The 15,580-nt window shown below is 48.0% G+C and overlaps 1 protein-coding gene across 1 annotated transcript; it reads left to right on the top strand.

Moving 5' to 3' along the window:
• Window positions 1-24: 24 nt before the first annotated feature.
• FAF2 (Fas associated factor family member 2) lies at window positions 25-14,084 on the top strand. Its single transcript, XM_005418788.2, has 12 exons — window positions 25-72; window positions 134-178; window positions 5,769-5,837; window positions 6,256-6,390; window positions 6,860-6,936; window positions 8,087-8,225; window positions 9,497-9,582; window positions 9,663-9,754; window positions 11,158-11,335; window positions 12,224-12,395; window positions 12,583-12,726; window positions 13,277-14,084. Exons 1-12 carry the CDS (start codon window positions 25-27, stop codon window positions 13,457-13,459), a joined length of 1,368 nt encoding a protein of 455 aa, XP_005418845.2. The 3' UTR covers window positions 13,460-14,084.
• Window positions 14,085-15,580: the final 1,496 nt, after the last annotated feature.

The raw sequence follows: 15,580 nt of genomic DNA on the forward strand, positions 1-15,580 counted from the left end.
CGGCGGGAGCGGGGGAGGCGGTGCATGGACACGGAACGGGCTGAGCTGGGCCCGCCCCGCCGGCGCTGGGGGGTACGGGGCTCACGGAGCCGGATAGGCCCGTCCTGGAGCGGGGTGTCGAGCTGGGCATGAGGGGACGGTGAGAGGAGAGACACCTGTGGTCCCAGTCCTGGCCGGGGTGAGTGAGATTTCCGTGCCCCTAACAGTTCTTTGGGGCGATGTTCTGTCATCGCTACTTGAGAGTGGCTGGTCATTGAACTCCTTGCAGGAAAAACTCCTTGGTAAGTCCTGGCCATTTTAATTAGTCTGAAAATTTTCCTTGTCGTAGCTGGAGAGCCTTTCACGGCACCGAGGCAGAGTTATCCAGTGGGTTTCTGTGGAACATGGTTCCTGCCCCTCACGATTGGGTAACGCCGCTGGAGACTGTAATGATCTAATCTGTGTCTGCTACACAACACAGGCAAGGTCGCTTAACCTTTGCTTTGCGAGGCCTGGGGCTGTGTGGCAGATGAATGATCATAAACACGGTCTGAAGATGTGGTTTATTGGGGAGAAAACAGTGCTGGGCAGCTGAAATTCCTAGGGTTGCTCAGTGATGAGTAACTAGATGTGCTGAGCAATGAAAATTACCTTCAGGAGTCTTGGGTTTGTTTCTGAGCTGTAGGACACCATGTGGCATCCCTTGGATTGCAGTTCTTTTGGAAATACCATGGTCACTTTTAAGAGTGCTTTGTCTGCTTTTCTTGCTTTACATTATTTTTTAAGGCTGTGCATTGAAAGTTTGGTGTGATGTAACTGTAGATTTAAAGGGACTCAGAGGCATCTGGCCCTGCCTTCCCCAGGTGACACAGTGCAGGTGTTCATCACTCACTCATTGACTTCCCAAGCCTTCACCTGATTCGCAGCCCCTGACTTAATTACTGTGCTGAGGTGTTTTCTCATGACTGGACCTAGGAGGAAACTTGTTTTACAGATGTCCCCTCTAAGTCTCCTGCAAGCTGAGCTCTTTGGGCAGTCAGATTAAATACAGACTGAAGGCACAGAGCAGTGACAGCCATTGCTGTCCCTGTGCTGCCTCTGAGTGAGGGGTTTTGCACATATAAATGTCCCTTTCTCTTGCTGTGAGAGATCCTGGTTCTTGCTCATCTCTTTGATCTGGACAGGTAGCACCAGCTGCTCTCACCACTGCCTCTGCTGCTGTTTTCAAACCCCTGTGGGCAGCTGTGATGTGAAATAATCCTGTTTCCCAGTGCTGCCTGGTGTTGTCATGGACAGAGTGCTGCCAGGGAGGCAGAAGGAGGGATTCATGCTTTAGTCCAGCTTCCTGTCAAGCTCTGGTTTGAGGCACAGGGAAACACTCCTCAGGCTGTCGAGGGGAGACATTTTTTCACTTAGACCACTGCTGTGCAGAGGCAGATGTGAAAGCTGTGCTCCAGAAGGGCTGGATACCAGCCAGGATCCTCCCTCTTCTGGGTTGTGTTGGATCAACTTTCTCCAGGGCTAATGACAGCCCCCACTGGTGATTCCTCCTCCTCTGATGTGTCCCACCTAGCTGAGAAAGGCTCAGGTGTGAGTCCTGCTGCTTCCTCAAAAGTAAATCAGTCCACTTGCAAGAGATTTTTTTTCTCAGACTCCGATAGGAAGAATGAGGTGTTTGGAGAGATTAAGTAAGTGTCATTAAAATAATTTGTACATTGCTACAAGTCAGCTTGGAAAGCCTTCAGGGATCCCTGCTGACTTTGTAGGGAACAAACACTTCAGTGTTTTCAAGGATAATTCCACACTTTGTGATGTGCCATCATAAGTGGGCTGTGCAGCATTCCATGGTGACAGAGCCCTGCGCTTCCACAGAAGGTTCTGTCCCACTGCACTGTGCTGAGAGCAGCAGAGCACACCAGGAAACAAGGCAGGATGACAAGGATGAGGTAAGGAATAGTAGAAGGCCCTCAGTGAAATAGAGATCCAAAGGGAGGGAAGCACTGAGCAAGGACTGCTGTTCACCTAGCAAACAGCTCTTTGGGGTGAAATGCTGTTGCCCTAAACTGTTTATCCTGCTCCTGCTGGAGAGTGCACCTTTCCAGGCAGAGGTGAATGTGCTCTCCTGTCCTGGCCTGAGCTGTTGGGCACAGCTCTGTGTTAGTGCCTGCATTAACTGCATTAATCCCACTGCTGTTTGTGTGCTGGGTTCTGGAGTGCTCGTACAAACAGCTGTGCTGGCAGAAAGCTGAAACCAGCAGCTTCCTTCTTGTGGGCAGGGCAGCTATCTGCACCATGCTGGGGCAGGTTAGTAAAGGGAAAAAAACAGTGGAGAGAACTGGGATAAACTTGAAATGAAAGCAGCAAAGCCTCTTGCATGCTTTCAGCCTCCCATTTACTGCCAGAGAGCTGGCTAATTATGTAAGGGAATAAAAGCATCTAAATTTTTCATCTGTCAAGACCTCGCTGTCCTGACATTTGGAGAGAGAAGTTTGCTGTGAACAGTTTAGGAAAGCTGTGGAGATGTGGTTCATTTGGGAGATAGGAGAATCAGCAGAGCAGCTTTTCTAGGATCTGGTTATTGATCTGTGCCCATTACACTTGGGCTGATGTCTGATATTGTAATATGCTAACGTAAAGTAATGGAGTGTTATTTGCCAGAGAGTTGGCACTCATAATCTCTGACTTCAGCTGGGGAAAACAGAATGCTCAAGGCTGGATATGGCTCTGATTTAGGGGAAGGAGGAAACATGAAACTCCAGGCAGCTTTCCCACTCAGTGAATCGATCAAAACCCTCAGAAAGGCATTTGCTGTAATATGCAATGAGAAACTATTGGTTCAGGCATTTTTCCAGTTAGAACTCAGATGTTCTTTACCCTTGGAAAGTAATTCTCTGGCTTTGGCAGTGGGTTGGGAAGTAAGAGCAGTGCCAGGTAGTGCTGTGGGTTTGCATCTCCTGTGCTGTGTTTCAACATCGGAGCGGAGCTGTGGAGGCGACGCTTTCGTAAGTCCAGTTTACAACCTTTGTCCACTCAGGGTATTCCTTCTACTTTTGAAGCATGAAATTGTTCTTTCCACTGCTTCAGTATTGAGAAGATTCTGAGCAGTCTCAAAGGTGAGAGATACAAATCATTACCTCCAGCAAAAGCTTCCTTATGCTTTACAATAACACTCTTGCTTTGTGTAGTGGTTGAGAAGGCACTATTGAACTTTTCTGGCATTTCTGGAATTTAATATTTTGTTTTAGAAATATTAGCCACTGTGTCGAGCTTGGATTTATTTGAAGGTTTGAGAGTGCTGGTTTAATGGGACTAATTTTAGCTACTTATTATGCCTGTAAGATCCATGCTCTTAAAGGCAGCTAATAAGAGATGAGAGCAGCAAGGTTTGAAGATGCTGGTTCTTCTCTTAGCCCTGATGATACTAAGAATGTGCTGGTTTGCCATGTGTGTAAGTTTGCAGCTGATCAAAGTTCACCAGAGATACTGAGGCAGTGGAAATAATGTGGAGTTTCAAGCTTCTGATCTGTTTCCATGACTTGGTGAAGCAGGGGCTGTAGGAATGCCCTGGGGGTGATAATGACCAGTATCAGTGTTTGCCAGCAAGAGTTGTCTGAGGTGGCAGTTGAGCTGTGGTCCTGCCATTCCTTCCATCGGGTGTGGGTCATTCTGAGCCCTGGTGTGTCTCCCAGAACGTGGTGGAGCTGTGGTGTATCCCGTGGAGCACATCAGAGTAACAGCCTGCAAGGTGCTGAGTGTTAGAAGCTGCCTTTGCCAGCAGCTGTTCCTGCAGTGTTTAATTGTTCAGCCTCATTGATCAGACAAGTGGCAGGAGCTGCTTGGAGTGGCTTTGTCACTTCTAGTTTGAGTTGAGAGCAGCTGAATTAAGATGCTAAGAAAAAAAAGTAAAAGGAAATTCACCTCCCTGGAGAGCTGTATAGAAGACTGAGAAGTGGCTAGAGCTGCCTGTCACTGTGGTGGTGGTGGTGAAGAAGGGTGGAGGAGGCTGGCTCTGGTGTCTCTGTGGAACTCAGATGGTCTTGCAAATGCTGCAGTGTTTCAGTGCTCATTAAATGCTTGATGATGGCTCTGCTGCTTTCTGACCTAAAACTGCAGAAGAATTTTGCATAATTTAAATAGGAGGGAATGCTCAGTGGTGTTCTTAGTGCTCACAGATTATCCAGGCATTTAGAGACAAAGGTGTAAATGAGTTTTTGAATCTTGTAAACACCAGCAGAATTTCCAGAATATTGGGGAGTGGTGATCAGAAGACTTTCAAGGCTCAGGAATAAACACATTGTGACTCCACTGTAAAATCAATTAATTGAGTAGATTGCAGGTTCCTTTAATGGTGTCCTTATAAAAAGACAATGAAGTACCTGCTGTAGAAATTCAGGTTGAAACAATAAAGTCAGAATGCAAAATAAATTGAATAAAAAATAAAGTGAGAATGCAAACCCTAAATTTTACTCTGTGAAGCACATCTTCAAAGAAAGATAGCTAAACTAAAACATTAAATGATGAAACTGAATGATAATCAAAGGTATTCTAGCAGCAACAGCTGAGTTCACTGAGCTTTATTTCTTCTATGAAATCCAGTTCTGCAGTGTTCCCTTGCAAGGCTTGCTGCAGACTTACTTTTTAATAAATATTTATACACCACTGAACAGCGACTTGAAGTGCTTTTTTTTCTGAACTTCTGCAGTCGCAATGCTTTAAGCAGTCTGATTGGGTCTGTGCAGCAGAACTAAACAATGGTTTTTGCCCAGTAGATTGGAGAGAAGGTGGTGATCTGGAGACTTCGTGAGAAAGAAGCCAAGAAATGCTCAAAAGTTTGAACTGAGCCCAGAGATTGAATAGGGCATTTGTCCACAGTGTTTGTTACTCGGGTGGAAATGGCATGTGGAATGTGTGAATGGGGGCAGGGAGAGGAATAGATGCACCATCCTTTTCCAGTAAAAAAACAATTCAGTGCATTCTTAACTGGTCAGCCTGTCAGGAGCCCGTCAGGGGCTTTTCAAGAAAGCAAGAAAAACATCTGCTCAGGCCTTAAAGCAAGTGCAGTGGGGAGAGATGTTTCTGTGGCACAGTGACAGGGGTGTTCCCTTCAGCAAACGTTTGTCTCTGTTCAGGAGATATTGATGTGGCTTCCTGTAATAACAGACACAATTATTTGATCTCCTGTGCAGAAATTCTGATTGGCACAGGGCGAAAATACACCCAGTGGCTTTGAGGTTTGTCAGTGTGTGTGGACTTTTTCTGTTTCAGGCCCTGTGTTGGACTGTTCCTGCTTTTTTTACTACACTGTTTACTATGCTTTTTTACTTCCCCTGTGGTGCTGGGAACATCACCTTCAGTAATGCCTGGCTCATTTTGGTTTTAGTTTCTGTTTGTGCTGGCAGTGGGTGGAGTAACAGTCATCTTGAGTTTTCAGAAATGCTTTGTCAGTATTTTGAGTTCAAGAAGATGTTTGAGGGCTTTGGCCTGGCACATCTTTTCAGAGTGAAGCCTGTGGGCAGTGTTGTGTTAAACCCTTGACTGTGCTGAGTGCTGTTGTAGTGACAGACCCTGGGCACACTGAGAGTTGGCTGGTGCTGGCAGAGTGCAAAGGCCTGTTTGAGGCCTCCTGTGTGTTTACAGGTCACTCTGCTCTCAAACTCAGAGCAGGGCACTTAAAAATGGAGCATTGTGATAATGTCCTGTGGTAACTCCCACCATGTGCTCATCCCTTGTTAAGAGCAGTTAGGATGCAGCACTTCTGGCACTCATCTGCTTTTATTCTCCTTCCTTAGGACTTGACTGGCATAGAGTCCATGGACCAATGTCGCCACACACTGGAGCAGCACAACTGGAACATAGAGGTACCACTGAAAATGAGACTTGTAGCAGTTTCCAAGTACCTGGATTAAATGCAGCCCTCTGTGGGAGGGGGGCCCTACCAGTAAGATGAATCTGTCCCCCCCTGGATTTACCCAAGTAGCTCTTTAGAGCTGTATCTCCACACATCTGGAGAGCTGGTTTCAGCCAAACACAGCAGAGTTGTTATGGCTGTGAACAATCCCTTGAGTGGCACAGGATGTGGCCTCCGGTGGAGCCTGTGTGCTGGCTGCCATGGAGAAGGCTTTCCACGTGGAAAAGAGCACTGGGGGTTCCTGTTTGTCAGGAGTTGTGCTTATCCAGTGCCCTGGGGCTGTGGACAAGTAATAACCACTGTCACTGTCCAAAGTATAAAAATCATAAAATGCCTGAAACCTCCCTTTGCTCTTTCTTCTGTCAAAGGCAGCTGTGCAGGACCGACTGAACGAGCAAGAGGGTGTCCCAAGTGTCTTTAATCCTCCTCCACTGCGGCCCTTGCAGGTCAATACAGCTGACCACAGGATCTACAGCTACGTTGTCTCAAGGCCACAGCCAAGGGCAAGTTATCTTACAGTGGATTTTGTCCTGCTTCTTGGCTGACTCTCTGTGAATACAGAACTTGCAAGCAGGGAAAGAAATTGTTTTCTTTGCATGCCCTTATCTCCTTTCTAAATATTTTATCTTAGAAAAACAAAATGTAGAGCTATTCCTTCAGTTTCTGTTACTGCTGTGGAGATTTTCTCCATGCTGTGATTCACAGTATGAGGACATTTTTCTTTGTCATAGACTGTCTTGCTGTGGTGTAGTAAAGCCTTTAGATCAGTTGAACTGGAACAAAGAATTGTCCCCTCCATGTGGCAGTGATAATGTTTTTCTTTTTAGAGCTCCCCTTAAATGTGTATTAACTAGAATACAGTATTACTTTCATTAATGTTTTACAAACAAATTTGCATGAGCACTTGTAAGACTTGGTGCTGTTAGTCTTTTTGTATAGTTAAGAAAATTAATTCCTTATTTGTAATTGCAGGGCCTGTTAGGATGGGGTTACTACTTCATAATGCTTCCATTCCGATTCACCTATTACACATTACTTGATATATTTAGGTAAGTCCTTGTTTGTGCTGACTCATTATTGACTGCATCAGGGAACACACTAGCTCGGATTTGGCTGGATCTCTGTCACTTAGATCTTTAAGCCTCATGGCAGATTTTCCATTTGTTTCCTTAACTGGCATTATCTGTGGCCTTGTAAAGTTCCTATGCTGTTCAGGAAGAAATAAATCTTGTTGCAGAGAAAAAGAGCACCTTGCAGCTCTGTAAATGAAGTGTTTAATTGGATCTCTAACTCCACTCAGCCTTACAGTCTGAGTGCCACACAAAGGGGTTGCAAAACAGTGTCCAGCTGTTTGGTATTCTTGGACAAACATCAGAATCATGTCCCATTGGGCTGGGCTGCAGATTAACCTGCCCTAATTCCTGGACATTATTTGGCAAAACCCAAACTGTAAACATCTCTGCTTTATTCCCTTTGGTGTCTATTGCCTCTTCTCCTTTTACTGCCCCAAAGCACTGATTCTCCTTGTCTCCTTTACAGCATTGATAGAGGGAAAAGGGAATGGTAGTGGTGGTAAATAGCCAGCAGTCCTGCCATCTGCCCTGGTTTGGCAGTTTCCCTGTTATATTACTTTTTTCCCCCATTAAAGACATTTCCAAAGTTCAGTGTATCTTCTGTGCATCAGTAGAACTAAACAGCACTGATATCTGCCTTGCAGTGAAGCTTTTTCAGCTTCAGAGGAATGACAGTTTCATAGGACTCATAGTGTAATATTCTCTTTCTGCAACTCTTTGTACATTGGAATTGTTAGTTCTGGATTAGCAGAAATGCAGTTTTCAAAGTTATCTGGAGAAAACTGTGTGGCTTTTAACAGCCCATCTTTGACTAAATTCTTAAAACCTCCTACTGTTGGTGTGGCTTATGCCTGATGCTTCAGAGGAAGCTGAAGCTGTTTAATCACACAGAACTCGGATCCTTCCTGATCCCTGGCGTGAGAGGAATCTTCACTGGGGGCTGGTTCTGTAGCAGTGGTACCAGTTTGGAGCGGATACCAGTTTAGGTTCGGATTATAAATGTTCAAGGGTCTCAGCTATGACTTTTTTCCTCTTTATGAATCCCAGTGACTATCTGTAGAAAAGAAAACCTGTGCCTCAAGAAGTCAGTGAGCTGAATTTCCAGTGTGCTTTGCTTCCTTCCTAGGTTTGCTCTGCGTTTTATACGCCCTGATCCTCGTAGTCGGGTCACCGATCCAGTGGGTGACATTATTTCGTTTATTCATATGTTTGAGGAAAAATATGGGAGGATACACCCTGTCTTCTACCAGGGAACTTACAGCCAGGTCAGTGTCATGTCTTGGTGCCTAGGTCCTGGGAAGTAGTGATTTTGCCACGTGGTATCAGGGCCTACATGGCAAAATTGCTTTTCATCTACAAGCCCAGCGTTTATCCCCCAACTCTCTTAACGGGGTAATGGAGAGCTAGTGAACAAGTGTACTGGGAAACCAGTGTCTGCCAGGCTTGATGGTTTGCCAAGCCTGCAAAGTTGGAAAGCAAAGCTACTCTGGCTGTTCCTCGACCGTCTGTGTGACTCTGTAGCCGACAGCTTTTCTTTGTAATCCTGCCTTTGTTTTTATAAACTGGTGTACTGTGCCAGAGTCTGTCCTTCTGTTCCCCAAATTGGGATTAACTGCCTGGGCTTGTATCACAATGCAACTTCACAACAGTTCAGGGCCTCAAAATTGAGAGGGAGCCCCTAAGAAGTTATGGGAGGTGAGTGTTCCATATATCAAACCTGAGGGGGCTCTCTGTAGAAGAGGGGTATCCCCATGGACACTGCCTCTTGCACAGCTTCTCTCAGCCTGGCTGAGGGAAGGGTCTCCTGCAGAGCATCCCATCAGACATTGGATCAGCACTGCTTCCCAAGTGCCCGGGGGAAAACTGTCAATGCCTGTCTGCTCCACAGTGATGGAGCTCACCGCCTCTGCAGCTCTTTTCATTCCTGGAATCCAAACTCAAGTAATTGTGGAATGGTTAGGCTACCAAAACTCAGTGCCAGGAAAACAGGGAGCATATTGTGCACTTATCCAGTGGTCTTGTTAAAAATGCTCTTGGGTGGGTGGAATCCAGACACTATAGATGTGAAAGGGAGGGATTCTTTTCTTTGTTGTCTGGTTTTTGGAAGGCCTGCAGCATTATTTATTACCTGTTTTAATAGAATTTTCATTTGATGTGATCTGAAGATTGTGTCCTGTGCAGGCTCAAGGGAAAGCTCTGCCTTGGCCACTGTGAGTGCAAGGGGTGAAGGAGGTTCTTCACTGCTAGCTGAGTCTGGTGAGGCAGCTGAGGTGTCAGTCTCTGTCATTGCCTACCCTGTTTCACTCTGAGTTCGGTGTTCCCCAAAGCCACATCCTGAGAGAACATGAGAGAACACCACTGTAGCCCTCTTAAATAAAGGCTCATTTAGAAGGTCTGGCAGGTTCATCCTCCACTGCAGCTTCACTCAAACTGCTCTAGTGGCAGAGTAAAGGCCTGGGTCACACAGGCCTTGTGGGTGCTGCGTTCCCCTTGCCCAGATCCTGTGTAACTTTACCTGCTCTGCTCTTTTGCCAAGGCACTGAACGATGCCAAGCGGGAGCTGCGCTTCCTGTTGGTTTATCTGCACGGGGATGACCACCAAGACACAGATGAGTTCTGCCGGTAGGTAGGAGAATTTCCCAAAGAGCTGTCCTTGCATTTGAAATGCAGCTTCCCTCACATGGTCTCTTCTCATCCCCCAGCAATACACTGTGTGCACCTGAGGTCATCACCCTCATCAACACTAGAATGCTCTTCTGGGCTTGCTCAACCAATAAACCAGAGGGATACAGAGGTGAGTGTGTCCCTCCTGGGCTTTACCTGTCCCCTTCTGTGTCTGGAATAAGCCAGATGCTCTTTGACAGATTTACACATGTGAAACACACTCTTGTCTACTTTAACAAAATACAACAGATTTCAGGATCACATGGGGAAATACATGTGTTGGTTTTCTGGGATATCTCAAAGGTTCGGATGCCAAGGAAATACATTCTGATCTTCATCTCCACAGTTCTGTGTGTTTCTGGGCAGTTGTAGTTCTGTGCTCATTGCTGTGGGCATTTAGGCTGCTTTCAGTGCCTTGCCAATGGGAGTTGGTGGGTGTGTGCTGGGGATAAACTGAGTGGAGAAACAAGTATCCAACTAGATCTGTCCTTAACCCTGGCTCCTGTGATGCCTGAGGGCAGGAAGGACTTGTTAGGTGCATTCTTTCCCTTTCTGAGACAGTCACCTTAATCCACAGCCAATCTCTGTGTCTCCTCAAAAGCCCACAGTGTTTGAGAGCTGTTGATACCTGGCCAGACAGCAGTTTGGTAAGGATCTGCTGCAAGTGGAGCTTTTTCCCAAAGTTCTGTTAATGGCTCCTGTGTTGTTTCCACCATGTCTGTTTCATGGTCAGGAAAATGCTACATCTGGGTCACTCTTGGCTCCATAGTTCTGCTCCCAGTTATCAACAACTTGAGAGAACAGCTCTCTGAGGAGACAGTCTTTGACTTATTCCTGTTTCATTGCTGCAATGCTTTGGAGTCACAGCCTGGGAAGCAGAGCTGGAAGGGATCATGACCTTCCATTTGACCCCTGAGCTGCTCTGGCTTTGTTTGGGGGGCTCCATTTGTAACAGAAGCTCCAAGTTGCATGATGTACCATGTATGTTTTAAGGGGGGGATCAACAGCCATATATGAACAGTAGCTTAAGCACATTATCTGTTCCATTCCCTGCTTCAGACAGAACCTGCCTCCAGCAAAGCCAACCTAAATTTGTTCAGAAATGTTCAATGTGGACGTACTGCCATCTCCCCATGACAGTTTCTTCTAGAGTCCAACCATCCCCAATCACCTGAGCAAATGTTTACATGTACTTGTCCTGTGTTTCTCTTACTGCAGTTTAAACCCATGGCTTTGTCCCATTTTCAATGAGCATTCAGAGCCATTTACTTCCTTCCTGCTTGAGTTAAAAGAGCCTTTTTTGGTTACTTGAAAGCTTGGGGTTTTTCCCATCAGTATTTGTGCTCCCAAAGCCATTTCCTCCCTTTGCTAATTTACAGGGTTTGATTTTCAAAATGGAGCCTGAGGCCTTTTTTGCCTTGGAAAAGAGAATATCTGGGGAAGGTGCTTTCCTTGGCCCTCAGTGATGGGGAACCCTTGTGCCGTACCCTTGGTGGCCCTCGTGTCGGGGTGGTGACGTTTGTGCCTGTTCAGTGTCGCAGGCCCTGCGGGAGAACACGTACCCGTTCCTGGCCGTGATCATGCTCAAGGACCGCAGGATGACCGTGGTTGGGCGGCTGGAGGGCCTCATCCAGGCTGATGACCTCATCAACCAGCTGATGTTCATCATGGATGCCAACCAGACATACCTGGTGTCCGAGCGCCTGGAAAGGTAGGGTGGGACCAGAGCTCCAGCAGCACAAACCGTGCTGAGGCAGGCTCTGCTCTGTCCCCTGCCTCCCTCAGACACCCTGTGTAGGCACACAGCTCAGCACCTCCCGTTCGGTAACACAGCCCACGGGCTCTCCTCTTACCAGGGGCACCATCAGTCCATACATTCAGGCTGTCTTATAGCCAGAGAGCCAGATGTGTTGCACACACAGTCCCACCACTGAAAGGTGGATGTGAGTACTCTGTTCTCTGCAATTGGAGCACACCTTTGGCATGCTGGAGCTTTGCAGGGAAAGCTTGGACAATAACCAGTAGGATCCAAGTGGCAGCAAAGGCATTGCAGGCAGGAGAGCTGGTGTCCACAGCTGTGTGCTGCTGCCTGGGCTGGCTGTGCTGAGCTCTGGCTGCTTTTCTGGTGGGGCCTCACAAGTCCCTGGTGACTCTTAGGGATGTACAGGTTACATCCAAAACAGGATCCTACCATTTAACTTTGTGTCTGTCCCTCCTCTGCCCCATGCTCTATGTGGGGTCCCAGTAAAATGTTCCAGTTTGTGAAATGGGCAAGGAATTACCTGAAGGAGATGAAACCAGGAAGAGTCTCAGATATGAGGCAAGAATCCTAGGCACTGTTCTTGTGCTGTCTGTGAGCTATGTCAAGCTGCAGAGGTTCAGAAGCCTTTTAAAGGGCTACCCACCCTTGGGAATCAGTTTGTGAGGGATTGTGGGGACCCGGCTTGGCCTTTTGGGAGCTTGTGGTACCCCAAGGCAATACCTGCTGTGTGCTTCTGTGAGTTGGAGGCTGTCCCTGCACCCTTGGGCCTCCCCTCAGCCTGCCATCCCCTCACTTCAGGGCCTGTTAGCTCTGACCAGTTCCCACTCGTGTTTGCAGGGAAGAGAGGAACCAAACCCAAGTGCTGAGGCAGCAGCAGGACGAGGCGTACCTGGCATCCCTGCGTGCAGACCAGGAGAAGGAGCGCAAGAAGAAGGAGGAAAGGGAGAGGAAGAAGAAGAAGGAGGAGGAAGTGCAGCAGCAAAAACTGGCAGAGGAGAGGCGGCGGCAGGTGAGAGCAGAGGGATTGCAGGAGGGGCTGCAGTGTCCTGTGGGATGCCTGGCCTGCAGGAGGAATTGCTTGTCTTGCCTGGGGCTTGAGCATTCCCGAGGCTCCTGGAGGAGCTGTGCTGCAGGGGACAGGCACAAAGGTCAGCTGAGTGCACAGCCATTGCTCCTGCTCCCTCCTTGCCTTGCAGACACTGCAGGAGGAGAAGGAGAGGAGGTCAGAATGCCTTCCTCCAGAACCACACCCCGATGACCCAGAGAGTGTCAAGATCATTTTCAAGCTGCCCAACGATTCCAGAGTGGAGCGGCGATTCCACTTCACACAGTCACTGACGGTGAGCTTGGGGCAGAGCTGAGGGGCCTTCCAGAACATGGGGTAAAGGGACTTGCAGGTGGCTTTTTTCCCTTGGACTTGCCAAATGGTGACCTTTGCTGAGAGCCTTGGCAGGCAGAGCTGCTCCCTGGTAAGGAGAGTGCTATAGGGCCTGGTTCCACCAGCTTGGAAGAGGAGAAAAAGTGGCAGAGGCTTTTTTGTCTCCTGAAAAGCTGGAAGGTGTCTGCCCATGACAGAGCAGGGTGGGACTAGATGATCTTTCGAGTCCTTTCCAACCCTTAACATTCTGTAATTATATAGAATATATATATTCTATTCTAATTCCACTGCTCCCCATGAAGTAAAGGTGTAGGAAGAGTCAGAAACAGTCTGGTCCTCCACAGTGCTCTATGCCAAGTCCAGTTTCATGTGTGCCAAGGAAATGGCTGTCTCAGGTCTACAGTGCAGTGATGGTGCAAATTTGGGAGCCTTCCCCTACGAGATGCCAGGGATTCACTCTGGCTGTGTCACTGCTCCCCCAGCTGGCAATTATTTCTGTGCTTCTTTCCCAGGTGATCCACGACTTCCTGTTCTCCTTGAAAGAAAGCCCTGAGAAGTTCCAGATTGAGGCCAACTTCCCTCGCCGTGTCCTGCCCTGCCTCCCTACAGAGGAGTGGCCCAACCCCCCGACGCTGCAGGAGGCAGGACTCAGCCACACGGAAGTCCTCTTTGTGCAGGACCTCACGGACGATTGACACTTCCTTTTGGTTTTGTTTTTGTTTGTTTTGTTTTTTCGTTGTTTTTTTTTTTTTCCAGAAGACACAAAATGGAAAGAGAAATTCATATTATTATTATAATACAATATTTTTTTTAAAAGACTGCGTACAAACGAGGGATCAGAGACCACATGGCCCGTGCCAGCCGTGCTGCGTGTGTGCGCTGGTGAGAGGACACACGGCCATCCCCTGCACCGGGGGGCACACAGGGGGGAGCTGGTGTCGCCCCTCCACCCTCCCTGGGGAGGAACAGGAATGGCAGCTCTTGGTAATTATTGCTTTTATTGATGACAATAATAATAAAACCCCAGCAACCCAACATCTTGTGAAGATTTGATACTCTGCTGCTCCTGAGAGACACAAGACCGAGCACCGGAACGTGCTGGGATTGGGGTGGGGGGAAAGGGCTGGACAGACTCTCTTCAGCTTCCCTCTCTGTATAAATACTGTTCTTTTAATATTTCTCTTGCTTTGTAATGACCAAAGGAGATTGGGGTTGACTATAGTATTAACTTTTTGATAAAGAGCTGGTTCGATTCTTACCCATGTGGGGCCTTGCCCAGGGTTCTTAGCCTGCGTAGTGTAATAAACTCTGCCTCTAGCATGTCTGTGCTGGTGCTTTCTGCCCTGCCTAGGGAGGGGGGCAGCTGCTGTGGCACTTGAGGCTCCCAGGAGTGTGGGTGCACTGAGCTTCTGGTCTCACACTGGTGATTTGGTGCCCATGGAGCTGTTGGAGATGAGAGCGTGCGCAGCACGGGGGATGGCAGGGCTGCAGCTGCTGCTGTGCCACCTCCTGTGGCATCAGCTCTGGGCTCAGGGAGGGAGGGAGCTGATGAGGCTGGGTCAGCCCTCGTGGAGCAGGTGGGAGGTGGAAAAGGTGTGGGAGGTGACTGTAAGGCTGGTTCCTGCCAGAGGCTCAGCCAGGGCTGCCCAAAGGCAGAGGGTTAGGAGCCTGTTCCTGCAGTGACCTGTTTTGCAGCCAAGAATGGTTGGGGGTGGAAGAAATCTCAAAGCAAATCTCAGTCCACCCCCTGCCATGGGCAGGAACACAGGGAAAGCCTCTTCCCTGGCCTGGCAGGGGAATGCTGGAGGGTTGGGATGGAGCAGAGGTGGAAGGTGTCCCACTGCTACGGCTGGAGCCACCCAGGGAGCTCTGCTGTCCTGGGATGGCAGCCAGGAGGAATTTCCCATCTCTGTGCAAGCTGTGAGGGGTCGCTGGGTGAGAAGGAGGGGGCGTGTGGTGCTCAAAACCAGATCCTGCTGGGGCAAAGCAGAGAACCAGTCCTGCTCCCACCCTCAGGCTCTCCTGGGCTCTCCTCCAAGCCTCTCTCCAGGGCCCTGACGGGAGCAGCAGCTCCTTCCCATCCCTGGCCCCCACTCTTCCCCTCAAGCCCCCATGGAGACAAGAGCTGGGCCCAGCATGTTGGTATACATCATACATTTATTAGTGAATATCCCTCTCAAAATCAGCCACAACATTAAAAAAAATAATGATTGCACTACTTGGTCAAGCAGAACTAGCAACTTTCATTTTAAAAAAAGTACAAATCTGTTAAAAATTTCAATCAGTATAATACACATATATATAATACAACATACTAGTTATGTTAAATGCTACAAAACCAATATGATTCCAATGGAATGGAAAAAAACAAACACTTTTAGAGCTTTAAGAACCTTTTTTTTCTATATATTAGCCTTTTTTCAAATACATACATGGGAAAAATGAGGTAACTGTAAAATGTGCAAGTAACAGAGAACGCGGGGGTCCCACCGGAGGGCCCGGGGACTGGTATAATAGAACAGTAAACAGTCCACTATCCCACCACAGGAATTCATTGGTAAACAGTGGTATCTACAGCGCAGTCAGCAATCACAAACACCCTAAATAATTGTTTTTTAGTATTTTTTTGTCATTTTTTCTTTTTGTTATTTTTTTTAAATGATACTTTTAGCTGCTCATTGGAATAAATTCTGCAGCACAGGAGCTGGGAGCTTTCGAGTCGCCGTCAAAGGACCGTAAGGCTTTCCTGGCTCCCTGGGCACCGCGAGGGCGGGAGGGGAGGCGGGGGCGTCTCCGGGGGGGCGAAGCCGGGGACT

This window comes from Geospiza fortis, unplaced genomic scaffold (genome assembly GCF_000277835.1).
Source record: "Geospiza fortis unplaced genomic scaffold, GeoFor_1.0 scaffold55, whole genome shotgun sequence".
In the NCBI taxonomy this organism is placed as follows: Eukaryota; Metazoa; Chordata; class Aves; order Passeriformes; family Thraupidae; genus Geospiza; species Geospiza fortis.

Coding starts and splice junctions, on each gene's coding strand:
- FAF2 (XM_005418788.2), top strand. CDS start 25: ATGGACACGGAACGGGCTGAGCTGGGCCCGCCCCGCCGGCGCTGGGGG. Junction 8,226..9,496: donor ACCAGGGAACTTACAGCCAG/GTCAGTGTCATG, acceptor TCTTTTGCCAAG/GCACTGAACGATGCCAAGCG. Junction 9,755..11,157: donor TAAACCAGAGGGATACAGAG/GTGAGTGTGTCC, acceptor GTGCCTGTTCAG/TGTCGCAGGCCCTGCGGGAG.